This window comes from Carcharhinus amblyrhynchos, chromosome 14, assembly GCF_965287045.1.
Source record: "Carcharhinus amblyrhynchos chromosome 14, sCarAmb.v2.hapA, whole genome shotgun sequence".
NCBI classification, from domain to species: domain Eukaryota; kingdom Metazoa; phylum Chordata; class Chondrichthyes; order Carcharhiniformes; family Carcharhinidae; genus Carcharhinus; species Carcharhinus amblyrhynchos.
In genome coordinates this window covers 41,071,765-41,099,349 of record NC_137337.1, presented here as the reverse complement: position 1 = coordinate 41,099,349, position 27,585 = coordinate 41,071,765, and the positions used below count along the sequence as shown (strand labels likewise).

At 39.6% G+C, this 27,585-nt stretch overlaps 1 protein-coding gene and 3 non-coding genes across 5 annotated transcripts; 1 reads left to right on the top strand and 3 right to left on the bottom strand.

The window, feature by feature from the left end:
- On the bottom strand, window positions 1-27,579 carry psma3 (proteasome 20S subunit alpha 3). 2 transcript variants are annotated; one of them, XM_080202778.1, is made up of 11 exons: window positions 27,489-27,579; window positions 9,252-9,334; window positions 8,669-8,792; window positions 8,326-8,427; window positions 6,357-6,430; window positions 6,002-6,074; window positions 5,007-5,072; window positions 3,981-4,027; window positions 1,791-1,858; window positions 353-417; window positions 1-265 (listed from the first exon to the last, which is right to left on the bottom strand). In XM_080202778.1, exons 2-11 carry the CDS (start codon window positions 9,272-9,274, stop codon window positions 221-223), a joined length of 687 nt encoding a protein of 228 aa, XP_080058904.1. In that variant the 5' UTR covers window positions 9,275-9,334; window positions 27,489-27,579; the 3' UTR covers window positions 1-220. The 2 variants fall into 2 exon arrangements, with proteins under 2 accessions (XP_080058904.1, XP_080058903.1); XM_080202777.1 differs by lacking the exon at window positions 27,489-27,579 and adding an exon at window positions 15,057-15,176.
- On the bottom strand, window positions 25,701-25,773 carry trnak-cuu (transfer RNA lysine (anticodon CUU)). Its single transcript has one exon. It is a non-coding gene; the product is annotated as a tRNA-Lys (tRNA).
- trnay-gua (transfer RNA tyrosine (anticodon GUA)) lies at window positions 26,026-26,113 on the bottom strand. Its single transcript is given in 2 exon segments — window positions 26,026-26,061; window positions 26,077-26,113. It is a non-coding gene; the product is annotated as a tRNA-Tyr (tRNA).
- On the top strand, window positions 27,319-27,391 carry trnak-cuu (transfer RNA lysine (anticodon CUU)). The gene has a single exon. It is a non-coding gene; the product is annotated as a tRNA-Lys (tRNA).
- Window positions 27,580-27,585: the final 6 nt, after the last annotated feature.

Sequence of the window (27,585 nt, the reverse complement as noted above, 5' to 3'; positions counted from 1 at the left end):
TTTAGTCAATAGGTAAGGTTTTTATTTTGGTCACTGACAGCATTTCATCTTTTAACCATGTGAAGTTGCTTTCAGATCCATTTTTACAAGTTATTTTGTAAAGATCAAATTTACAGACATTAGAAAACAAGCTTTGAACTTGATAGTATATCACTCAAAATAAAAAGGAAAGGGCAGAGGTCTAGTTTCAAACTAGATTGTATATTTTAAAAGAAACTAATTACATGTTGTCTTCATCAGATTCATCATCTTCTTCAAGAGATTCCTAAGGAAGAAAATAAGTATGGTGAGGAGAATGCGTTATGCAGAGAGCAAATTGCAAAAGTCATGTTATGAAATTTATTATTTTTACTTTGGCGTATTTTTCTGCTTCCTCTTTGATATCTTTAGGTACAAGTTCATGTCTGCCTTTTGTAACTGCAAAGAAAAACATTGAATAATAAAAGTATCAAGGAAAGCGAATATCTTTGTCTTTTATTTTTGCCTTCCATCTCTTTCCTAAATCTGGAAACCCAACACATGAAATGTACCTGGATGTATTGGAGTTTATCAAGCCTGAATGGTCTAAGTTAATAAAACAAGTCAAGATGCAGGTCTAGCAGCATTTGTGAAGACAAAGGCTGTTTCAGGTATGCGACTATCAGAGTTGATGTAATCGGTTTTGAGCAATGGGGTAAAACAAAAAAAATCTGTGGGAGGGTGGGGGAAGGACAGGAGAGATTAAATTATAAAAGATTATGACAAAGCCAAAGAGTGGTAATGGGACAAGTTAAAGAAAATGACATCTAGGAGGTGGTGTTAATGGCAGGTTAGCAGCATTCAAAAGCACAGGAAAAGTAATAAGGGGAAAAAGTGTTGTAAAGGGAATGGTCCCTTCAGAATGGGTTGGGAAGATTTTACAGTGGCATGAAGTTGCAGGGTGGAGGATGATTGATCATCGAATCACATTACAGAAGGGGGAAAATCATCAGGATCAAACCTGGATCCCTGGCATTGAGAGGCAGCAGTACTTGCCACTATGCCAATTTGTTGAAAGAGGCTGATAGTTTCTCTTGTTCTCAGCCTTGCAATGTGTGTGTTCTGGGCCAAATTGGGGGGAAACCTCCCCTTGAAGACACATTAGAAGCACTATAATGGAAAGTTATCAGAATGAATTCAAAAGAAAACTAGGTGAATACAGCAGAGTCCTTACAGGAAATGCGTAATGAAGAAGAACAGTCATGGTAGCTGCAGGCTTATAAAGGAAGTTGTTTTTTGATCCCTCACCCACTCTTTCCAAGAAGGCATAGCTTGTAAGGTTACATACAGCAGAGTTTGAAGAATCATGGATTTTAAGCTTATACTAATGAGCCAATTATCTGGTGAATTAATAGCAGTTTGGAGTACTGTAGATCTGTCTAGCTCGAACAGTTACACAATCTGCCAGAAGATTAATTAAAGTGCGCCAACATTGAACTAAAGGCCCTCCTTGGTTGCAGCCCCAAATTTGCTTTCTGAATCGATTGAGTACGTTAGGATTAATTTGTTTTGCTATCAAAAAGTTGATTGAAAAATTGATTCAAAGGAAATTTGGGATTGTACCACCTTTTCAGCACAAGAAAGATTACATATAGTGTTGACTAAATATTACTGCATTAGGAACAAGCAATATACAGAAACCAGCAGAAATATTAACATTTTCCCAACACTTGTATTTTTGAATTGATGAACATTAAAAATTACTAATGTTGTGAGTGTTATGTCAAAATAATTATCACTACACGTAGATATTTTAAAAGAAAAGACTTTACTTTGTCCAACCCAGCTTAGCTCCAACTCAAAGGATTTATCCTTTACTTCGTCGTGGACTATGTAGATTCTGAAGATAAAACAGTAAATAGTTAAAAATCATTTTTAAATAGTAAATAGAATCCCTTCTATTTCCTTCCTTGAGGGGGGACTTTCCTAGTAATATACTACGGAATGACAGATTTGCAAACGGATTAGTAACTGCTCCATCCGGTGGTCCATCTGAGAATAAATAAAGACAGCAATATTCATTTTAATTTACTGTCAACTGATAACTCTTGGTCTACAGGCTAATATTTTAAAATTAGCGAGGTAAAAATTATTCCACTTAACATTACTCGTATTAGCATACAATTGCCACTAGCATGCATGTACATTAAGCTGCCAGCAGCCTCATCTTAAAGTTACAATTCTTATAATGGCTTTTGTAAAGGCCAAGTAATATGCTAAGTAGGTTGTACAGGCATGCAACTTGCTCTCTGACCTTACTGAATACAGGGCATTTTGGTCTGCACTTAAGAATAGTTCTACAATTTAGCACCAAATTCTAGATGGATAACATGCTCATTTGTCTTTATAAAAAAAAAATCACATTTTACACTTAAATACATTTTTTGCCTCGAGCAAATTACTCCTACTATTACCCCAAAATCATGTCATATCCTGTGCTTTTCTTTAAAAAAAGGGACAAGATGAACAATGAAACAAGAAACAAGCATTAACAGATGCACAGCAAATATCTATTCTGGCTAATTGTGTATCAAACCCCAAACATATATCCAACAGTATAAATATTTCATTTCCCACATAGCCATTCCTATGGCCAAGACTAATTAGAATGGTTTCCTATTGTTGACTCAAAAATAGGATTAGGCAAATTTGGAATTCATTTCACAAGCAATCTGTACTTTCCTACAGAGACAGCAGTGTTGCCTTCATCCCAAACTGGATTAAAACCTTGGCCCCATAGATGATCCTGTCAAGTATCTGCTCAAGGAAGGCATCAGTGTAATTAACAATAAGTGGGGAGTTGACAGAAAGTAAAATTACTTAAGGTATCAACAAAACCAGTAATCATAAAATGTCACATGAGAAAACTTATTTTTCTGGTGCTCTCATTGATTCTCTAAATGTGTTTTATTTTGAAGAGTTTCTTTCAGCTTTTCCTTAATTGCAAAAACCAGGCTAGGGCAATAGTAGAAGTATTCATTTAAATCTACAACTGAAAATAAATACAAGTGATGTCAAAAGGGAGAAATGCACCATCATCAGAAATTCTGGCCTTTAAAAAAATGTTGCCTGCTACTCTACACAAAAATGTATAGGTTTTAGCCACTTAATTATTTGGTGATGTAACAGGATCAAGCATGCATTAAGATTAGTGAATGTCCTTTCAACTGCAGTTTTATGACTTCCCTGGCAGTTGTTATATTGTGTGGTAAGCAACTTCTCACCTCACGCTAATACTGGAGCTACAATTGCCAAGTGACACATGCTAAAACTAATGTCACACAGCAGCTTGAATGCAACACTCCAGGATTAGAAATCTATGATCTGTTTCAATATTGAATATTGGAATATCAAAACATTAAGCCACAAATGGGTTTTCTGTTCATTTTTATGTCAATTAATGTCTAGTGACTTGCATTTTAAAGGAGTTAAAAATATTCTCAGGAGTAGATAAGACACACAATACACCAAGCCTTAAAACAGTAATATGTATAGGGCATAATTAGAAGCAACCCACCTGGAGGTTTTAGTACATTTTCTACTAAAATGGTCTTGGTCCAACACCTAAACTTTGCCAAGGTGGATGGCTTCAACCAGGCAAGTCCCTGGGCTAGGGAGAAAATACCAAGGTCCCTATTTTACACTCCTGAACAGAGAGAATTTGTGCAGACTCTACATGTATAGACAAGGGCTGAGGAGAAGTAAACTGCTAGTGATCGCTGCACTCCTCAAAACTTGGCACTTATCATTTATGCTCTTATATGAAGGTTGCTGTAGTACTAGAGAAATGTTTGAATCTACAAATCGCTATGCTAGTCATGGCAGCAGAAATGGCAGAGGGAAAAAAAATTCAATTGCTGTAACTCAAGTAAATTAGACACTTGAGTGCTTCTAATACTGTTTAAAATAATCTAAATAGACAGCAAAAATCATTCTAGCCAGTCTTGAAATTATAAACTTACATTTTTGCAACTTCTTTAACAACTTCTCTGCAAGTCATGTCTTTCATCTGTGAAGAAAGATTTGTAGAGAAAAACAGTGAGCAAGTATATACACTAGTCAATTAATTAGCTGCACATGTACTACAAATTATCAAGTGTAATCTTCAAGTGGGGTTAAAGATCAAGGGACAATTGGACTTTGGCATAAAAGCATGTTTCAGCCTCCATTTTAAAGTCACGCATTATGAATCCTTAATAAAGTCAAATAATTATGTCCACATTTAAATCTGGCACAATGTAGCACCTTCACTGGCAAGAGGATGTAATTACATCATGGCCTGGTATACAATTGCACATGCATCTTGTAGCAGAACTGACAGGCAATGGACACAGGTTATCGTGCAGGTATATAGATATTAACAGTTTTGAGCAAGTTCTTAAAAAGGTACTTTAAAAAAGACAAGTAAGAGCAAGAAATTAATAACTTCTAATCAAGTGAACTTGCATTAAACTTAGGCCGTCTACTTTAATTTTAGATCATAGCCTCAAAAGGGATAGATCACTTTAAATATAGCTTCCCATCAACAATAAACCATTGTTCGTGGTTATACTCATTATAATGATCAACATCATGGATGAGTTGCTGGTATTTTAACCCTTCAAGAAATCAGTCTTAAATTGACCAATTTTCAGATTGTGCTGCCAGTGCTACATTAACAACAGGCAAAACTCCTAATTAATCCTTTGGTGCATGAGCTCCAACGCACCATGTCTCCAACATTTATTCCCAATGAAATACCTTGTTTTAGTAGATCTATCATGCAGTGTTTTCTAATGCTATACCATATTATACTTCCATAAATTAACAGATTAACACCCAAGATTGCAGCACGCATTAAGACCAACTATATACACAGATTTCATTAACCTGAATGCTGAGTAAACTTAATGCATGTTTTGCCTGATTTGTTAATCCACAACAGTAGAACTGATGTCACAAAAATCTCATTACCCAGTTTCTCATATCCCTTACAATTTGTATCTTACCTGCAGCTTCTCAATTTCTGTTTTTGCTGCTTCTTTAGCTTTTCCAATTGCACATCCCCAGTAACCCTACAGCAATATAGCACAATTTTGTAACACAAAATATTCCATATTCATGAAGGCAACAAAATTTAAAAAATAAATATACAGCAGATATTCATTCCATGACCCAAGTCTCTCATACCAGCTTGACACAGACAACATAACTTGGAAGGCACTGTTATAAAGCAGTACAATTAAGATAATCTGCTATTGCCCTTACAAATCTTCAAGCAGTTAGTTCTCCAACTGAATCTAATTTCCTCTTTGGTCAAGAATTATCCAAAAAGCTAGGGGGTGGGGAGGGAATGAAGAAAAAAATTGAACAACAAGAAAAGTGAGTCTTCTGTTAGTCCCTCAAATTGAAAACAAAATATTTGAAATTGCAATCTGTACACAAGACATCTCAAAAGATGACCCAAGTGCAAAAAATTAGTTCCCATTTACTTCATTATTTTTAGTTGTCAAATCAGTTGTATATATACTAAAATTTATTAAATGATAAATTCAAATGTTCAAACTTGTGTATGCAATTTACATTAGGATGCATTGCATATATGCTGCAAATTTGGCAGTTCATTATCTGCCATACCAGTGTTAAACAGTAGTGTAAATTTGGTGTCAGGAACCAACAAGATTGGAATAAAGTGGGGTGGAGAAGGAAGCCAAATTCCACCCAAGTTTGACATGACAACGTAAACCCTGTGCAGTGTCAAACTGAAGTTTACAAAATTTGATATTGGGCACTTTTCAAATCCAAAATTAGAATTATGCAGATTTGTCAGTAGAAACATCTTGTCAATCTTCCCACAAAATATGAAGAACATCTTCCTGCTAATACAAGTTTGGTTAATATTTGCTGACTCGTTTTAAAATCACTGCTTACATTATCAATTTCCTAATAGCGAGTAATTACAGAAAAGGTCAGGCAGACAACATATTCTTGGAGAGGTACTTACATGGGACACTCCTGAAGGATCAATCATGTACATCTGAGCTCCATCATCTTTGTCATAAGACCCCAAAATGAAGCTATAAAGAAACAATGTTTTGAAATTGTGTGTCACTAGGATTTTCAATATCCAAAAATGCTACAAAAATTCTAATGCAAAATATTTAGCATAGGAGTTAAGTCTCTATGGCTCGTGCATTTTTCATTCAACATCACACCACAGTTCCATAACTGTTCATTCACATTCTTCTCTTCTCCCCAACCAAAGCTGAGGTATCTTACATCAAATGTGTAAACATGTAATATAAAAAAAATCACATTTTTAAAATCACTATGGTAATAAATTTTACCAATAAAATTACCTGCTTCCAAATGGCCTCACTGCACTATATAACGTATACGCATGGACGTACATTGCTACTCGGTCTGCTAGATGCTAAAAGAAAATTTAAGTCAATAAACTTAAGTACTTTACAGAAAAAAAAACAACCACCTATATTAGCCAAAATAGTTATCTTCTAGATTTTACATAGTTTACATAGTATAAATTTCAAAATTGGAAAATAAGCAAAGACTGTGACCTAATGATAATAGATGTCTGTTCAGTAAATAAATGTACCTGTAAACAAAGTGAACACAAGACATTAGTGTTGAAAAGATACCATCTAAGCCACACCTGTTCAAATTCTATTGAACAGCACTGACTTAGCAATAGACTTCATGTACACTTAATGGATTTGACAATTTATGGTTTAAACTTTATCTATAAAATAGGTATAAAAGTAGAAAGGTGGAGAATGAGGGGAGAGGTGTATAAAATTATGAAGGGTATAGATACGGTGAACAAGGTTAACCTTTTTCCTAGGTTGGAAACAAAAATTACGAGGGGCCATGGGCATGGGGCAGGGCGGGTATAATTCAGATGTCACAGGGAGGTCTTTCACACAGAGGGTGGTGGGGACCTGGAATGCACTGCCAAGTAGGGTGGTGGAGGCAGGCACACTAGAGTTGTTTAAGGCTTACATAGATAGGCACATAAGTGGACTAGAGATAGAGGGATACAGGAGACTGATCTAAATAAAGATCAAGAGCCTTGGGACATCCCTGGGAATCAAGTGATTCCTACGGACCTTCCAACATATTGTATGGCTCACTTGTCTTACTTCTGAGGACTCCATAAATGTCTGTTGAAGTTTTGCATGTTTCTTTTACTTCACAGGTGATTCGGTCCACCTTGTTGTCCAACAAGGGGCATACGCACAGTGGGTCATGCAAGGGCTGCTCTTGGATGTTGCTTCGAGAGTTGCCTAGTGCTTCACGTCGTTAGTGTATGCTTAAACTGGACCATCTGATGGGCAACACGACAGCTCAGTGACTATCACTGTTTGCTGTGCAAATACATGGATTTGGGCCAGTGTCTGCGGGAATTTGCACATTCTCCCCGTGATTGCATGGGTTTTCTCCGGGTGCTCCGGTTTCCTCTCACACCCCAAAAACGTGCTCTTAGGCTGATTGGTGTAACAAATTATCCCTAAATTAGTCTTCCTTCAATCTTCCCCAATAGGTGTAGACAAAGGTCATAGGTAGAGGAGGGCACTCAATGTTAAAATGGCGGCGCAGGCTTATTGGGCCAAGGGGCCTGTTTCCCGTGCTGTGTTGTTCTTTGTTCTTGCTCTTTGTGAACTGGACAAGAATGACCAAGGCAAGAGAAAATGAACTAGGTTGTATTAAGTACTCTGTAGTTACTGATGTTTGTTTAGTTGTTAATTGTGTGTTTTAGAGAAGCCTACGATTCTTATGTAGCAAGTAGCTGAGCCACAAAGACCAGAAAAGCTCCCTAATTTGTGCTGAGTTTCTTGATCAGAGCGCAGTGGCAGAAATATTACAACTAGCCTCAGCTCTTCAGTATGAGCAAGGAAGGCACGATGGGGGGAAAAAAGAGAAAATAAAAGACAGACAGGCATTTACTTTTGGTATAGTTGCTATTCAGCAACCTCTCTGACAGAAATGCATGTTTATGTCCATGTATAGCGAGGGCAGTAGATGGCTATGCTACACCAACCTTGTAGGCAAACCGCCTGCAGCTGATATTTAAATATGGCATCTTGGGTGAAAAAGAAGTTTCTGATAGCCATGGGGACTGTAATATTTTCAGGTTGGGCCAGGAATGACAGAATTATAACAAAACAAATCATTTGTGGGACAGATTTTTTTGGACTAAATATCATTGTATGGTTAATCACCTGATTAAGTTGTAGGTTTTACATTGTGTAAATTACTCATTTAAAAATTCAGAGCTGCACTAAGGTAAGTGCTAAATAGATTTCATACCCTCAATGGAATATCATATCCATAGTTGGATCTAAAGTTGGAAGCTTCTTCTCTTGCAATATCAGTAAGAGACCGTGCATCTGCCAGAAGACCTGCTACTGCCTGTGGAATGAAACAAAAACTGCTTATTGTAACGTTCATTAAAATTTAGACCTGCAGTGCGATCAAAGTCCATTGTTGTAGTAAAAATACAATTTTTAACAATAACGCTTTATTCCGTATCAATTCCTTACGCACAAAAACAAGTTTGTACACAGGGCTCATAGATATAATAAGAATGTTTCAATTTCACTTTATAAACATGCCATTTTTGGGGTAAAGGCTGCTTATAAAATTATCTTACCATTCCTACATGACGATCGATGTTAAATATGCGTTTGTTGGAGCCTTGTTCATACAGTTTAGAAAGGACCAATTTCTCTACTCCAAACACTACTCCATCTTTACACCTTATCCCAACGGCTGTGCTGTCAATTTAAATCAAAACAAAACACATTGAATGTGCTAAGAGAATTTGCTAATGTTTTGGGATCACAAACATTTGTGCATGGGCTAACTTTTCAGTTTGTAACAATTCTGCTTTAGTACTTTAAAATATGAAGAGTTTCTAAAAGAGTTGTCATCAAATGTAAAATGAACATTGAACTAAATCTCAATCTTGAATCATATTTTGAAATGAATTTGTTTCATGTCCAGAATGGAGGGCTGGGGGAAGAACTAAGATTTATTACTCCTGATCATTATTCAGCAACATCTTCTCAAAGTAATCGAATAGACATTGGACAATGATAGAGTTAAGTTTTGGAGTTGACACAAACATGATTAATTTTCCCATGTGAATAATAACCAACCAATGCCTGTGTAATAATACCCCAGCAAGGAGTCAACACAAGAAAACATTTCTGTAATAATGTTGGGCTCCTTACCTACTGTTCTCTACAGCTTTCATTGCATATTCAACCTGGAATACCCGCCCATCAGGAGAGAAGGTGGATGCTGATAAATCATACTGGAAATTGAATGCAAACGAGAAAAAAATTATACAACCATAAACAATACTAAAATTATAAATTCCCTTTGAATATAACTGGCATCAAGTATAAAAAATGTTTACAGAGAATAAACAGCACAGAAACAGGCCACTTAAAGCCCAGTCCATGCTGGTGTTTATATTTCACACAAGTCTCCTCCCATTCCAGCTACTTCACAATTTTTTTGAACCTTTTTATTCCCTTTTCTCTCTCACATATTCACCTAATTCCCTTTTGATAGCATTTCAGCTTTAGTTGATATTCTGACTGTCCTTCCCACAGTATTTCTTCTTCAGAAGTATCAGTATTCTGTAACCGTTAGCTAGGAATAGTGTTCACTAATCCTGCTACACTAACTCCTAAATTTCTGTTACTTACCTTGCTGCATGTGTGCTTTCTTCTGGTGTGCAATTGTACTCTGGAGTAAATAATCCAGTAAATCATTTTCCTCTTGTATTTGAGTGTCTCCAGGATACGATTCCAGCTCAATGTCTGAGCCAGTGTCTCAAGGAAGGGAGATTTCTTACAGGTGCCACAGCCTTGGACTGTCTCATTCCCATATCTACGATCCCGACACACTGCTTGATCTGCCATGTCTTAATATATTTCTATTTAAATTAAGGATACTTACTGGGTATGATACTGTGGATGCTAATCCCTCAACATGGAAGCAAGTATGCAACAGCTAGTAGATGGTAATCAGTAGGAAGAACTCTGAGCAATCTCTATACTACTTGCATGTATGTAACGTCTTTAGCAGAGGTTTAACAAAATCCAAACCAAACTGTATATGGAAATATTAGGACAGTTAAAAATATAAGAAATAGGAGTAGGTTATTTGGTCGAGTCTGCTCTTCTATTCATTGAGATTGTGAATGATCCAAGTGGTTTTAACTCCACTTTCCAGTTAGCACCCATTATCTTTGATTCCATCAGTTAAAAATCTGAATATATTCAGGGCCGATTTTGACAATGATTTTCACTGTTTGCTGGGATACAAGGATTAATGACTCAAGAAATTCCATATCACCAATAGGAGACCTCTTATTTTGAAGAAATTCCCCCCCAAGAGTACCTACTCCCCATTATTTAAATGTTTCAGTAAGACAATCTTTTCTTCAGAGTATAAAGCCAACTTGCTTAAACTTTCCTTGAAGAAAGCGCCTTTTTTTCAGCAATCAACCAAGAACCTTCACTCTGATGCAAGTATCCTTCTCAGTGAGACCAAAACTATACATAGTATTCTAGGTATACCTTACCAATTCCCTGCATAGTTGTAAATTTATACTCCATCCTTCTTGCAATAAAGGCTAACATTCTATTTGCCTTCCTAATTACTTGCTGTACCTTCATGCCAATTTTTTGTGATTCACGTACAAGGACAACCAGATTGCTACCATTTGGCAGTTCTCTTAAATAACATTCTGCTTTTCTATTCTTCCCACCATAGTAGACAATCTCATCTTCCCATACGATGATTCCATCTGCCACAATTTTGCCCACTCATCTATCAATATCTCATTGCACACTGTATCCTCACCACAACTTGCTTTCCTTTCAGTCCTTGAAGTCATTAAAATAGTTTGTAAATAGATGATGCAAAGTGATCCCTACAGCACCTCACTAGTTAATCAGGTTGAAAATAACTCATCAGTCCTGAAAATATCTGATTTGCCAATCTTCTATCCATGCTAATATATTAACCAACACCATGAACTCTTGTGTAGTAAATCTTGTATGTGGCACCTTGCCAAATGCCTTTTGGAAATCCAAATTTTCATTGATTGATTTTAGTCCAATGAGAAATCCATGCTGGATCTGGTTCTTGGGAATGAGGAGGGCCAAGTGGATCCAGGGTCTGTAATCATTGTATCATAAGGTTTAGGTTGGCTACAGAAAAGGACAGGGAACAAACCGGAGTAAGAATTGGGGAATGATAAAGTCCAATGGGGTGCAGATGGAATTTGGCCAGATAAATTGGAGTTGAGGATTCAAAATTTAACTGAACAGCGGGCTGCCTTTACAGAGGAGAATTTGGGTACAATCACAGTGCATTTCCATGCGGGAGAAAAGTAAAATAAGGAAATCCAGAGCTCTTCAGATGACAAAGAGTAAGATTAAGTAGGAAGAGGCTGCAAATGACAAGATGTCACCTGAATAATAATTAGACTGAATATAAAAAGCTTAGAGAAGAATTGACAAAACAAAGGAGAAAAACAAAACACAACATGGAGAGACTGGGATCTAACATAAAAGAGAAGACAAATGTCTTCTTTAAGCTTAGAAATGGTAACGGCAGCAAAAAGACTAGTAGAGACGATTATTCACTGTTAGAGGGATGCAGCCATGAAGACAGGACATGGCTGAGTTACTAAATGAGCATTTTGCATCTGTCTTTTCTAGAAATGAGATGCTGCCTAAGTCATAGTGAACAGGAGGTAGATGAAACCTCGATGGGTTAAAAACAGAGGGGAAGGATATTAACTAGGTTGGCTGTACTTAAAGTTGATAAGTGATAAGGGCTAGATGAAATGCAACCAAAAATACCGAAGGATAGAAGATTGGAAATTGCAGAGGCACTGGCCATAATTTTAAATCCTCTTTACAGGGTTGGTGTCATGAAGACTGGTGATGCCTTTGTTCAGAAGGGCCCAGAAAAAAACAAGCCGGTTTAATCTCACTGGTGTGGAAGTTTTTAAAAATGTTAAGATAAGATCAATGGCAACTTGAACAAATGCAGGTGCAGTAAGGAAAACCAGCACAAATTTGTTAAGGGAAAATCATATTTAACTAACTTGCTGCAGTTTTTCAATGAAATAATGGAGAGAATAGATGAGAATATGATGATTGGACATGATATACATCCATAAAGCATTTGATAAAGTGCCACACAATAGACTTAAGCAAAGTTAAAGCTCATGGAATATAAGGGACAAGAAGCAACATGGGTACGAAATCAGCTAAGTGACAGGAAACAGTATAATTCATGCATGTTTTTCAGACTGGAGGAAGGAATCTAGTTCTTCCTGATAGATAACCACCTAAACATTAGCGTAAGGACAAAAATATCAGCGGCTGACAAAACTTGCAAGTATTGTGAACTGCAAGGAGGATAGTATAGATCCTCTAAATTATGCTGACAGATTGACAGAATGGGCAATTTAATAGAAGTGTGAAGCAAATCATATTGGTAAGAATGATGGAAAAAGTCAATATAAGAGGTACAATTCTAAAACAGTTGCAGTAACAGAGAGATCTGGTGGTATACATGTAAAATCATTGAAGGCAGCAGGATACATTGAAAAGGGAGTTAGAGCATACATGATCCTGGACCTTGAAAATAGGGAAAGAGAATACAAAGAGCAAATTATGAAAAACATGCATAAAACACTGGTTCAGCCTCAACCAGAGTGTTGCATCCAGTTCTGGGTACCAAACTTTAGGAAGGATGTGAAAGCACGAGAGAGGATGCAGAGAAAACAAAATCAGCTGCAGAGATAGATTGGAGAAACTAGGCTGTTCTCCTCAGAGGAGAAAGCTGAAGGGAAATTTAATAGCAGTATTCAAAATCATGGGTCCGTTTGGCAGTAAATAGTGGAAAACAGCGACATGAGAAAATCCTTCTTCACACAACTTGCTGTTAGAATCTGGAAAGCAGAAGCACTGCCTGAAAGCGTAGAGGAAGATTCAATCATGACCGTCAAGAGACTTGGGTCATTATCTGAAGAAAAAAAAATTTGCACAGCTATGAAAAAAAAGGCAGGGGATTAGCACTAACTACACTGCTGTTGCAAACAGTCAGCACTGATACAACAGGCTTTTAATTCTGTGACATTTAAGCATCCATCACAGAATCATAATGTAGAAAAGGCCTTTCTGCCCATCAAGTCCACACAAACACACAGAAACACCTGAACTCCCACCTAATCCCATCTACCAGCACTTGGCCCACAGCTTGAGAGTTGGGCTTATTTTATATAATTACAATTACATAAAGTTCATAATTCATTCATTACAGAATAAAATAATCAATTGATAGGGCAGAACTTAATGCTAAAAATAAATACACGGTGCATGATGTGCAAGAATTCCAAACTTCAAAAGGGAACAATAATTTATACTGCTTGAAGAGGGTGCTGACTGGTTGGCAAGTGGACTCTTCATCTACCCAAGTTCCAGCACTCGTAAGCAAGACACACCATGAACCCAACTGAACCTTAAATTGATTGTCATTTCAAATCTTAGCACAATCAGATCTAATGTTAGACACTATGCTATGAGTTTTGCAAGCACAGGTTGGTTTGAGTACAGTCAGTGTGCTGTTTGATACAATCCAACAGTCACTGGGACAAACAGCCTATAAACCTGGCATCATGCCAGCATTAAAACTCATCATATTACGTGTGTGTGGTAGGCAGAACATTGTTTTAGCTGGACAGCAGCATCCGGTTAGTGGAGAATACTACCGGTGCTGCTACTGCACAACAGCAGTGCAAAATGGCTAGCTTCACCTGATACTTCACCTTTCCAGGGCAGTTTTGAAGTAGACAGGCCACATCGAAGGACCAAAAGTGGCAGTCTTCAGCCAATTCTACAGTGAACAATGATCTGATCAGAGTAGCCATTATCCCTCGGTTTAGCTTTTATATACTCTATTTCAATATCAAGATTGCACGGTGTGCAAATGGCTCAGGCTTCTTTCCAAGGTTACCATTGGACTATTGAAATCTTAGCACAAATATTAATCTTTTTGGCAATAAAATAAGTACAAACCTAACATATCAATCTTTAGACAAATCAAATTCATAAACTCATGTCACTGCTTCATTCTCAACGTGATTTTATTTTCCTTTTCAGAAAAACAGATGCAGGCAGCATCTGTGAGGAGACATACTTCAAGTCAGTGACTCTTACATAATCCCTGTTTCTCGCTCCACCGATACTGCCTGACCTACCGAGTATTTCCAGCAGTCTTATTTTAAATTTCCAACATCCGCAGTAATCAACTTTTCGATTTGTTTTTCTTTCGTTGAGAACTATTGGACGGTGGCCAAGACACAACATGATATCGTTGGAACACTTCATGAAGAGTGAGGAAGAGGAAACCGATTGAATATAAACAACCCGATTTACACTTTACTTAAATTAATCAGCAACTTGTTAAAAAACCTAAGTCATGATGTGAATCAACTCACGTGAAATTTACAAAAAGAATTAGCTACAATCCGTTCACATATCGAAAAGAAAATTGATTTAAATTTTGAAGACCCAGTTATCTTGCCGGGGTGATTTAAAACTCAATTATTCCGCTAACAAGTAGGAAGGCACACTCCGCGGTACTCCTGGTTTAAAAATGAAACCGCCCCCTCGCCGGTACTTTCGCTTTTGACTGTGGAGGCTCCCGGTGACTCAGCAGCTTCAGCCGCGGAGACATGGCCAGAGTGCCCGGCCCGCATCGAAAGTGCCCACAGACACCTAGACCCCGTCTAGCCCGAGCTCACCGTTTTCCCCCGTGCCTTGCTGCTCCTTGCGGAGTTGCCGACCCGGCTCCCCGCGGCCTAGCTCCCAGGCTCAGGTGAGAAGAGATCAGGACCAGGCCGGAGCCCGACACCACTGAGCGAACCGTCTCTAACCGAGAAATCCCCTAGTCTTTCCCATTTCATAGTTCAACTGCGTCACCCACTGGCCTCGTCCACTCACCCCGGTACCGATGGAGCTCATTCCGAACCAAAGATCAGCCGCCGCTCTCACTCAGCTTCCCGCTCCACGCCACAGTAAGGAGCCTTCCCATTGGACAATACCGTGCTCCCCTCTCCACCAATCAACAGCGTTCAAACTGCGCTCAGGCCGCCCTATGGCCTCCGGCTGTAGAGATCCCCGGATTGAATGTCCACGTGACCAAAACATTGCCGCCAGTTACAGGGTGGAGGGAGCCATTTGTTTCGATTCTCAGAAGAGGATGGTGAATCTGTTGCTTTTACCGTATCTTGGCACATCGTCGCTATTCAAATAATCATCTAACACCTTTTTAAATGCTTCAATTGAACCTGCCTCTGCCACACTTCCAGATGATGCATTCCAGACCCCAACCACCTGTTTTTTTCCACATCATTTTAAATCTGTGCCCTCGCTCTTGAGCCAGGGCTGGAGAAGGCCATTTGTCCTGCTCCCCAAATGAGCATCGTGACTTAGTGCCACCCTCCGCCCCCACCTTTTCCTGTATCCTAGCACATTGTTTCTACTCAAATCATCATCTAATCCCCTCTTAAATGCTTCAATTGAACCTGCCTCCACCACACTTGCAGGTAGTGCATTCCAGACCGCAACTACTTGCTGTGCAAAAAAAAAGGTTGTTTCACATCACTTTAAGTCAGTAACATCTTGTTCTTGATCCTTTTACACATGGGAACAGATTTCCCTATCTACTGTCCTGCCCCCTTATGATTTTTGAACACCTCAGTCAAATCTCCTCTTAGCCTTCTCTCAAAGAAGAATAGTCACAACCTCTCTGTTCTATCCTCATAACTGAACTATTCATTTACACTCCATGGAGATCCAGCATTAACATAGTAAGCCACAAGGCAGCCTACAGAAGTATTATGTAGCAAACTAATGACAATGTGCCACATAAGGAAATATTAGAGCAGATAACCAAAAGCTTAACAACTTGGGTTTTAAGTAGTGGTTTAGGAGTGAGGGGGTGGGGGAATGGAATGTCAAAGCAGCTGGAGGCACAGTTGTAAATAGAGCAATTAAAATCAGGAAGAAAAGCACAGACATGATCAGAGACAGCAGCAGTGGTAGATAATAGAAAGTTGGCAGCAGGGATGGTACATTGGAGTATGAAAAATTGAGAGACAAAAAAGATCAAACTGGCATCATCAGGAAATTAAGTTGATTATTGGCTGGTGAGATTTAGAGCTTGTTTTTTTTCCAAAGTTAGGAACTTAATGTAAGGAACTGGGAAATTAAAATTGTAATTCTATTTTAGATAATAAGGATTAAGTTAAAAAGATGGATGGCAGAAACTTGCAACCCTGAGTAGACATCATCTTCAAATTGAGGCACAGCTGCTGCCACTGATCTTCCAGCAGCCAGAATAAGAAGCATAGAAGCTATTGAGGGTTGGGTGTTCCTGATGTGGAGTCAATAAGCAGGAATTGCGAGTGGGGTTAATGCTCAGCATGAAAAGTCCAAGTGCATGAACAAGTACAATTGTCAGATTTGCCTTACAAAGTTAGTAGAAGCAATTAGCAATGGAAGCGTTGCAGAGTGAGAGCAAGGGAAACTTAATTGCCAGACCTGGAAACAGAATTCCTAAGACCTTTTGCACACCTTTGTGTGATCTCGGTAGATGTGAAAGAATCCTCAAGATCCTGTACCATAGCGGAACTCTTGGGTGGAAATAAAATAGAACAGGAGGTGACCTGTTGAGATTATTGGGTTTAAAATCATAAAGGTTTATGAAATATAGTGTTAAAATGGAAGTACTTGCTTTGTTTAATTGTTTTGCAGGAAAACATTTGTTTAAAACATGAAATCTTGATGGGTAATTTTCAAATAATAACTGGAAGTTAAAAATTCTTTTTAAAAGATAAGTGGTTTCTTTCAAGATCATAACATTTCCCAACCAGTATTCTGTTCTGAATACTGATGGGAGTGATTGTTCAACCCAGGAAGTGCAGCCAGAGCTAAGTCCATAGCATCATGGCAGGTTCAGATAAACAGGAGGACATGAAGTAGGCTGGAAGAGCAATAAGAGATTCAATAGTTAGGAACAGACTAATGTTTCTATGGTTGCAAACATGAATTTGCAGATGATACAAAGCTGGATGTGAGGGTGAGCTGTGAGGAGGATGCAGATGCCAGGTCAAAGATGTCATTGTATGGCTATAGAGCACCCTGAGGGAGGGGAGGGGAGGAGGAGGGGGGATGAACAGCCTGTGATTTTGGTCCACATTGGTACCGATACGGTACGTCGAGGAATGTGCTTCTGCTGTCAGAATTTAGGAAATTAGGTAGGAAGTTATTAAGCAAGGTTTCAAAGGTAGTAATCTCCAAACTACTTCTGGTACCACATGCAACTGAGCTCAAAATAGCAGAATAAAGCAGATGAATGCATGGCTGGAAAGCTGATGGGGGAAGAAGATCTTTAAATTCCTGTGATATTAGCCAGTCCCAATGAAGATGAGACTTGTACAGGTTGGACTGGTTGTATCTAAACAAATCCTGGACCAGTTTCTTTGCAAGGCAATTTCTTGTGCTACTGCGGTTTCAGTGTCATCAGGAAGTTATACTCGAGAGGATTACCAGGGTGCACAGAATACTGGGAGAGACAGATAGCATCAGTGTAGGAAATAGTAAGGTTGTAGGTAAGTTCAGCAAAAAGGGGAAAATAATAATATTGGAATTACTGTATGTGTGTAAATACATGGGGTATAATAAATAGGATTCATGAGTTGCAGCAGATATAGTCATTAGAAATAAGATGTTATGATACCTGGCTCAAAGAAAGGCAGGACTGGGTATTAAATATTCCTGAATACCAGGTGTTCAGGAAAGAAAGGAAAGGATGGATAATATGCCTCAGGAAGCCCAACCGGAAAGGAATGTAGTTTATTACAGAATGCAAAGTAAAACCACTACCATGGTGTACACACACTAATCCCTGCTGAAGCTACAGTTCAGCAGGCCCAATCCTGGGTCTAACATAAAATGTTCAGGTAATGAGTTCTAACTGGGCAGACCACTGCCTGTTAGCAGAAGAACTTATACTCAAAGAGCTCCACAGATAGATCAGTCAGTGATTCCCATGGATCACATGGGGATTATCATGGGTGACGGTGTTGATTAAGGAGAACATTACTGTGCTGGAGAGAGAGGATACCCCAGAAATAATCTATTTGGCCAGAATTAAGGAACAGGAAAGATGCAATTATATTGTTTGTGGTAGTCTGTAGACCACTAAATATTAGGAAAGATGTAAAGGAACAAATTTGAAAGGAAATTAGAGAAAAATGAAAGAATCGTAGAGTAGTTAGAATAGGATACTTTATCTGAATAAAGACTGTAATACTAATAGTGTAAAGGGCAAAGAGGGGCAAAAATTCCTAAAGTGTGTTCAGGAAAATTTTCTGCAGCAATATATTTCCAGTCAAACAGAAGGCATTGCTAGACCTGGTTCTTGGGATTGAGGTGGGACAAGTGTATCAAGTGGACAGTAAGGAAACATTTAGGGGACAGTAATCATATCGTATGGTTTAGATTAATCATTGAAAAGGACAATGAACAATTCAGAATATGATTAACTGGGGAAGCCAACTTTAATACAATAAGAATAGAAATGACTGAGATAACCCAGAAACAGGGCCTGTACTTTGCAGATTTGTTTGGATACCCTTCTGGAGAGGTAGGATACCCCTTTGAGTATGGGCCCAGGATACCTTTGAGGAAGGTCAGGTTCCCTTTGAGGGAAGTCAGGTACCCTATGGGGGAGATCGAGCGTCCTTGGGGTTTCTAAAATTAAGAATGAATGTGCAAAAAAAGCATATAAATTCATTGGAACTGTGAAGCTCATTGGAGTTGGCAAAACAACTGTCAATGATGTCAAAGTGATCTGTTAGAGGGAAATGTCAAGCTTTCAAGGTATTTAAAAATCCTGTCCTTTAAGTATTTGACAAAACTCTGGAGTGTTAAAATATTGCTTGTTATTTCACTCCATATGTTGACATAAGCCTTAGAGCTACCATTACTGCTGCTTAGTGCTGAATGACTAATTTCACAACTGTCCATTATAGAACAAAGAACAACCCAGCACGGGAAACAGGCCCAACGAGCCCGCGCCGCCATCTTAACAAAGCATTTTCCTACACCTACCTTGACCCATGTGTATGCGTATGGTACTCCTATTGTAACCAGATTCAGGGGAGAATAGTTTAGGGACAATTTGTTACACCAATCAGCCTAAGAGCACATCTTTGGGGTGTGGGAGGAAACCGGAGCACCCGGAGGAAATCCACGCAACCACAGGGAGAATGCGCAAACTCCCACAGACACTGGCCCAAATCCATGTGTCTGCACAGCTAGCAGTGATAGTCACTGAGCTGTTGTAGTGCCCATCTGCTGGTCCAGTTTTAAGCACACACAACGACGCGAAGTACTAGGCCACTCTCAAAACATCCAAGAGCAGCCCACGCACGACCCACTGTGTGCATGCCCCTCGTTAGACAACAAGGTGGACCAACACACCTGCGGATTAAAAGAGACAAGACATTAACATGTAGCATTACATTTCCAGTATTGTCCCGAGGCGCTGACCCTTTTTAAAACCGTCTCCTATAACCCTCCATCCCTGTTTCATTCATGTGCCTATCTAAGTAAACCTTAAACAAGTCCAGCGTGCCTGCCTCCACTACCTTACTTGGTAGTGCATTCCATACCCCCACGACCCTCTGTGTGAAAAACCTCCCTCTAGTATCCAAATTATACTTCTCCCCGCTCACCCTTAGCTCGTGACCCCTTGTGTTATTTGTCTCCAATCTAGGAAAAAGCCTGCCACTGTTGACTCTATCTATACCCTTCATTATTTTATACACCTCTATCAGATCCCCCCTTAATCTCCATCTTTCTAAGGAGAAGAGCCCCAGTTTACCCAATATCATAGCAGGGTGCCTGCATTTCACACTTTGATTGACAGCTCCTGGTTGTTATGGACTCTTTGAAGTGGGACTATGAATACCAATGCTTGTTTTTCCAGGATTATGCAAGTGAATGAAATGTTTCTTCTTGTAAGAGATAATGTAGTTGAAGGAATGTAAATGTAATAAATAATCTTTTATAAATTAGATTGTTTTTAAGAAAATTCTGCAATAAACTCTGGAAATGTATTTTATTCATCTCAGCCTGGGTACTGAAGTTTGAACGCTGGTAACTACTGGGTGAGTTGGCATAGGTGTAAGGATAAAACATAGTCGATGGGGGATAGGCTGGGTGAGTTGGCACTAAGTTGACATAGGCCTCAGATATGCAGACACTAATTTTGGCAATTTATGTTTTTGCATTTTATTTCTGCTTTGCTCTTGATTTTTAGAGAAACTACTAAGCCTGTATTGAATATTTAAAATTTATTTTGTAAACTTTGATTTTAAGTTAAGCAATTGATCAAAGTAATCAGTCCTGATATTATTAACCATGGACTTGTTTTTCCCAAGACTTTGTTTTCATTTTTTTTTCAAAGCAGGCCACCCACACTCACAGATGTTTGTTTGTGCCTTTTCAGGCTAGACTTTCTAAAATAAACATTACGGTTTAACAAGAATCAGTTTCTTGCATTCCATGACCCTTGAATTGTAAACCCAGACAATGGATAACCTTGCATATGGGATGTCAGCTAAGGTGCAGAATCAGGAGATAGAGCTTGATTGATGGACAGATGACTGACGGCAGCTGGGAGACATCATTAAAAATGCACAAAAAGCTTGAATATTGTGAAGTCAGCAAGGATTGCAGTGCCTATGAGAAAAATTTGATAAGGACTCATGTACCAAATTCTTGTTTTGAGAAAGCCTGAGTAAAAATCATGAAAGATAGGAATGAAACCAGAAATTGGAATCAAAGAGCCACAGCATCCAACATTTGGGGCTGCAGTCAAATTGAAACAGTCAACCACTGAAGACTACGGACAAAGGGGGACATTGACAGAGTGACTTACTTGAGAGAGTCCACCCCATGCACAGTTATTCAGAGACTTGGTGATGTATAAACCAAAGGGAATTGTACCATTTTAGGGAACTAATTTGAGGTTATTTTACTATTTTAGTTGTTGCCTTTCTTCCTTTCTTTTAATAGATACACAATATATACAAAGTGCTTTTTCCTTCTTCCTTTCTTAATTTTTAATAAAGTTATGTTTCTTTTCCTTTCTTTTAAACATTAAAAATTGTTTAATAAAGATTGTTGTTTTCACATGTTATTTGGTATTGAGTCATTCATTCCTGTTATGTCTAGAGTACAGCTGCAAACCTATGTGAAACTCCACAAGGGCCTGACACCATTACAGAAGGATAAAGGGCCATTGGGTAGGTAGAGGGACATAGGATGGCATGGAGGGTATGAGAGGTCATGGAGATAGGCAGAGGGGCATAGTTTGTCATGAAGTGTTTGGGGCTGGGGGGGTGGGTGGGGTCATAGGTTAACAAGGAGCATATAACAGGCCATGGAGTGGTGGGCAGAAGGTCAGAGGTTGGCATGGAGGATATGAGGGGCCATGGGGTTACGTGGCAGGCATGGATTGCCATGGGTGGAGTATGTGGATTTAAGGTGGTGTGCGGGAAGAAATGTGGAAGACTGATTTATATTGTCTGTTTTTAAAAATCAAATTTCAACACAGTGGTGGAGCACAGAGACTGCTGCTGCCCAGCCCCTCCTCCCCTGACCTCTGCACTCATTCCGGGGTCACCTAGCCTGAATCCCAGGGAATCCTGCATCCTGGAATGAAAATCCAACTTTCTGGGCCGTTTTTGCCTGGGTTGGATTTGTGGAGCTGAGAAATAGCTCAATTCTGCACTTCCAACCCAAGAGTGAAAATCCAGGCCAAAGAGTCTGCAAAGATTGGTTAAGTGAGTGAGCAAATATTTGGCAGGTGGAGTATAATGTGAGCTTGTCCACTTTGGCAGGAAAAATAAAAATCAGAATAGTGTACAAATGGATCTAGGTAACTTAGTATATGAATAACAAAAGGCTAATCTACTTGCCTGGCAAGGGAGAGTCAATGATCAAGCGGATTGATCTCCCAGGTTAGGGTAAAGGATTAGAGTAGCTGATGAAGTTAAACCAAGACATTGCGTGATGCAAGTTTTCAAAGCCATCTCGGCCTTTTGGCTAAGATGAAGCATCAGATCAAGCCCAGAATGGGGTGCAATGCCTTATCCTGTCAAATTGGATCTTGTTTGTCCCTCCCGTGGGGACCATAAATTGAATTCAATTTGAATTTAGTTTTCTGGATGGAATTTTTTTTTAATTTGAGGTACAAAGGGATCTAGGTATCTTAGTACATGAATCACATAAGGCCAAATGCAGATACAGCAAGTGATTGTGAAGGCAAATGGAATATTGGCTTTTCCTGTCAATGGAATGTAATAAAGCAGTAAAGTGCTGTTATTGCTGTACAAGGCATTATAGGAAGGAGACCACATCTTTGATACCATGTAGACTTTTGGTATCCTTATTTAAGGAAGGAGATAATTACACTGCAAGCAGCACAGAGGAGATTCACGTGTCAGGACTGAAGGTATTGCTTTAAGAAGAAAGGTTGAACAGGTTAGGCCCATACCCATTGGGGTTTAGAAGAATGAGAGATGATCTTATTGAAACATGTAACTTTTTGAGGGTCCATGCCACAGACTGTTGCTAGGAAGATGTTTTCCCGATAGGAAGTTGAGAATTAGTGCCACAGTTTAAAAATAAGGGGCCTTCCAATTCAGATGAGAATGAGGAGCAATTTTTCTCTCAAAGTATTGTTCGACATTATAATTCTTTTCCTCTAAGCAGTAGTGGGGACTGAGTCATTGAATAAATTCAAGACTGAGTTAGGAAGATTTTCAATCAGCAAGAGAGTTGAGGATTATATGGGGTAAACGAGAAAGAGGGAGTTCAGCCCATAATCAGATCAGCTATGATCTTATTGAATGATAAAACAGGCTCGAGGGGTCAAATGGCCTACTCCTGCTGAGTGAGTGCTTTTTTCTTCCAATGATAGGGCACCTGCCAGGTTGCTAACCTGCCAGGATTGGCTTGGAGTCTTCAGGAATTAAAGATCAATCTTCAGGACACTGTAATGTACAACCCTATAGAAAAATCATTGGGCATTTTTTGGCTGATGTCTTTTTCAGACATAAAAATATTGAAAATGGGAAAAGAAAGCCTGTTTAGCTGATAGTCAAGCGTCATCAAATTAGATAATGTGTCTTTTTGCTTTCCAATAGGCATAAGAAAGCAGCACGTCACATAGGTAGGTGTGTTGGTTGACTAATGGCTGAAGCCCAGGGACAAGTTGTGATGAAACTTCCAGGAATACATTTAGTTATGGTTGACAATCCTATCTACAGAGACATGGCTGCAAGATAGCATAGACTGGAACCTAAGTATGGAAAGGTAAGTAACAATGAGCCCAATGACCTCCTTCCATGATTCTGTTACCAAGCCCCAGCCACGATCACATAAGAACATAAGAAATAGGAGCAGGAGTAGGCCATCTAGCCCCTCGAGCCTGCCCCACCATTCAATAAGATCATGGCTGATCTGTCGTGGCTCAGTTCCACATTCCCGCCCTCTCCTCATAACCCTTAATCCCCTTGCCTATCAAAAACCTATCAACCCACGTCTTAAAAATATTGAGCGAGGCAGCCTCTCCTCATAGTTCAACCCCCTCAACTCTGGAATCAGCCTAGTAAACCTCTTCTGCACTCCCTCCAAGGCCAAAATATCCTTGCGTAAGTATGGTGCCCAAAACTGCACACAGTACTCCAGCTGCGGCCTCACCAGTGCCCTATACAGCTGCAGCAAGACCTCCCTACTTTTATATTCAATCCCCCTCGCTATGAAGGCCAGCATCCCATTTGCCTTCCTGACCACCTGCTGCACCTGCAGGCTGGGTTTTTGTGACTCATGCACAAGGACCCTGAGGTCCCTCTGCACCGTCGCATGCTGCAGTTTTTCACCACGTAAGTAATAGTCCTTCCTACCATTATTCCTACCAAAGTGGACAAACTCACATTTGCCAACATTAAATTCCATTTGCCAGTTCCTGGCCCATTCACCCAGCCTATCTAGATCCTTCTGCAGACTCTCCACACCCTCCGCACAATTTGCCGTTCCACCAATCTTGGTGTTATCAGCAAATTTCGACACCATACACTCGGTTCCCTCCTCCAGATCATCTATATAAATGGTAAATAGCTGAGGCCCCAGCACCGATCCCTGGGGCACTCCACTAGTCACCAACCGCCAATCCGAATAGCACCCATTGACCCCCACTCTCTGCCTCCTATTTGACAGCCAATCCTCTATCCACGCTAACACCCTACCCCCAACTCCATGCCCCCTGACCTTCTGTAATAACCTCTTGTGAGGCACCTTGTCAAACGCCTTCTGAAAATCAAGAAACACCACATCCACCGGCTCTCCTCTATCCACCGCCCTAGACACATCCTCATAGAACTCCAATAAATTCGTCAGACACGACTTCCCCTTAACGAAACCGTGCTGCGTCTGCTCTACCAAACAATTCTTCTCAAGAAATAGCCTCGCTATTTTCTCCTTGGTCACGGATTCTAACATTTTTCCTACAACAGACGTTAAACTAACCGGCCTATAATTCCCCGCCTTTTGCCTGCCACCCTTCTTAAACAACGGCGTACCATTAGCCGTTTTCCAATCTTCCGGCACTTCCCCGGCTGCAATTTTATAAAAAAGATGTTTGCTCTGAGCTGTTTGCTGTTCTGCTCATTATTTTTGACCATGTATCTATTTTGTTTAGGAAAATCTTATGGTGCAAAGCCTGCTACTCCAAAATATTCTTGATTATATCTTGATTCAGCCTCTAATTTTACTGTGCTTCTGGGCCATTACTCCTTGCCTCCTTCCTTTCCTGAGCTGGGTGGAATTAGTTTGATTTTTTCCACTCATAGCCAGGGTTAGCTGTATTTTCCTCAGAAGGTCAGTCTATAGAGAAACAGTGTAGGTATTTCATGTCAATGAAAGAACTAATAAAAGGCCATTGCCCTGAAACATTAACTGTTTCTCTCTCCACAAATGTGCCTAATCTGCTGAGTGTAGGAGGATAACTTAGATCCAAAACATTAACTCTGTTTCTCTCCACAGCCCTGCTGAGTTTGTCCAGCATTTTCTGCTTTTATTTCAGATTTCCAGCATCTGCAGAATTTTGCTTTTATTTGCATATTTCCACAGTCTTTTTTGTTTTATAGTGGTACTTTCATTTTGATGTACCCTTTGCTTGCTGACTTTCCTTTCACTCTTTGCTGGTCTCAGCATGCCATGATCTCCCCAAAGCTGCCCTCCAATTCCCCATATCAGCACTGCCTTCAGATTCATTCGCCCCTCACACTGGCTGCCTTCCTTGTGTCACGACCCTTTTCCCCTTGTGATTAAAATTATGCAGTCATTGGCAGTCAACTGCACTAATCCCCTAGACACATATATAGTTCACAAGACTTCCTTCATATTTCTCCATCCACTAGCTGGCTTGCCTTTCCTTTATAATGCCTTAATAAAATTTACAAAGCAATAGAAACAAATTTGGAATGAAATAATGCAGCAAAATGCTCCCGCCCAACGTGGGGCTCGAACCCACGACCCTGGGATTAAGAGTCCCATGCTCTACCGACTGAGCTAGCCGGGCCACACTATAAAAATTCCGCAAGCCGCCATTTGTGCTTTATTAGTGACTTGCGTGTTCGTGTGTAGGATATTTATTCAGACTTATATGAACACAGCTTTGTGCTTCAGCAATGAGCAGAGCTTCCGCCTGGAGCTCTTCTGTTTAAAGAAGTGACAGGAGGTGAAATATAAACCGAAAGATGGGAACAAAGCAGACGAGAAAACATAGTCAATGAACCATGAAAGCAAAATCGAAATGACAAAAAAGTTAATCTCCTTCGAGCCGGAATCGAACCAGCGACCTAAGGATGACTTTACGAAAGCACTACAGTCCTCCGCTCTACCAGCTGAGCTATCGAAGGAGCACTGAAAAATCAGCCCCCACAATCACCTAAAGAATTTAATACAAACTTTTGAAATGAGGTAGTGCATTACTGTATTTTTGATAATTACTTACGGTTGAAGATTACATTTTAATTTTTTTATTTCACGATTGTTTAGATCTTTAAATCTTAAAAAACATTGACCAAAGAAATGATTTTAGATTTATCTATGTTCAACAGCCCTTCATTTCCTAAGATCTACCGCACATTATATCACCCCTTTGCCCATCACTGAGTTATGCTGCACCGCCACTCCACAAGCTGCACATAATATGGTGCTTCCCATAGTAATAGAATATTTTAAAATTAAGTGGATCTGGGATGATCATTTGAGAGAAAAACTTTTTTTGGGGGGTAGGGGGTGGATTATTTGGTTTGCAACAATTTGGAAACATCACTGAAGTGGATCGGAATAGTCATGGGAATGAGGGAGAATTGGAAAGGCTGCGAAACAGAAGTCACGGAACACAAGAATGCTAAGACCAGCGCTGACTCGCGAAGAGACCATTAATAAACATTTCAGTGGCGGAACATGGTTGGACTGGGACAAGGCAAAGCGAAAAGTGAAACTAGTTTCACTTGTATTTGAAATGGGGAACGGAACGGGGCGGGGACACTGAAAAAACTTATCACCTTTTAAGGCTAAGAGCAGAGCGAAGGCTGAGCCGCCCGGAGACAGGGATAAATGGAACAGTTACAACTCCCTAGGAAGAAAATAAAAGCAGCAGATAGATACCCTTCAAAACTCGGCAAAGTGAAAAAAGGCCAGCAATCTTTTTCTTAAAAAATACACATTTTATACTGTAAACATATGTTATTTAAAATTTAGAAAATATTTTTTGCAAAGTTGTATTTTCCCAGAGTCCAAATTGTGCACTTACAAAATTGCAACCAACTATTTAGGATTCCAAAGATAAATGTTCCCATGGGGAAGGTTCAGTGTAGTAGGGACTCTGTATCATCAGAGGAACGTAGCGGGGTGACGCTAGTTCTTTAGATCACTTTGTATAGTCCTTTATCAGGTTTTGCATCATGCACCTTACTCTTTTGCAAAGGGGCCAGACCATAGAAATAGCGCACCATGCACCAATAAATTATTAAATATCAAATAATTACGAAATGCAAACTCAAGTTACACGTACCAAATTAACTGGAGGTAATCACTGTGGTACTTCATATGCACAGCCCGGCTAGCTCAGTCGGTAGAGCATGGGACTCTTAATCCCAGGGTCGTGGGTTCGAGCCCCACGTTGGGCGCTTAACTTCTATTTATTCATTTTATTAAAGTGTTTCGATATTAAACTCTACAGCCCATTCCCATACAGAATAGTTAGCCTCCCTTAGCGTTGCTCACCGGGTGATGAGGGGCCAGGCCGGGATGGGATCGGCCATTTTACACGGGAATGATCGGTGCAAGCTCAGAGGGAGGGCGCTTCTTTATTTCAAAGGCG

Coding starts and splice junctions, on each gene's coding strand:
- psma3 (XM_080202777.1), bottom strand. CDS start 15,077: ATGAGCTCCATCGGTACCGGG. Junction 8,793..9,251: donor AAAGCTGTAGAGAACAGTAG/GTAAGGAGCCCA, acceptor TTAAATTGACAG/CACAGCCGTTGGGATAAGGT. Junction 418..1,790: donor GCTAAGCTGGGTTGGACAAA/GTAAAGTCTTTT, acceptor TTTTCTTTGCAG/TTACAAAAGGCAGACATGAA.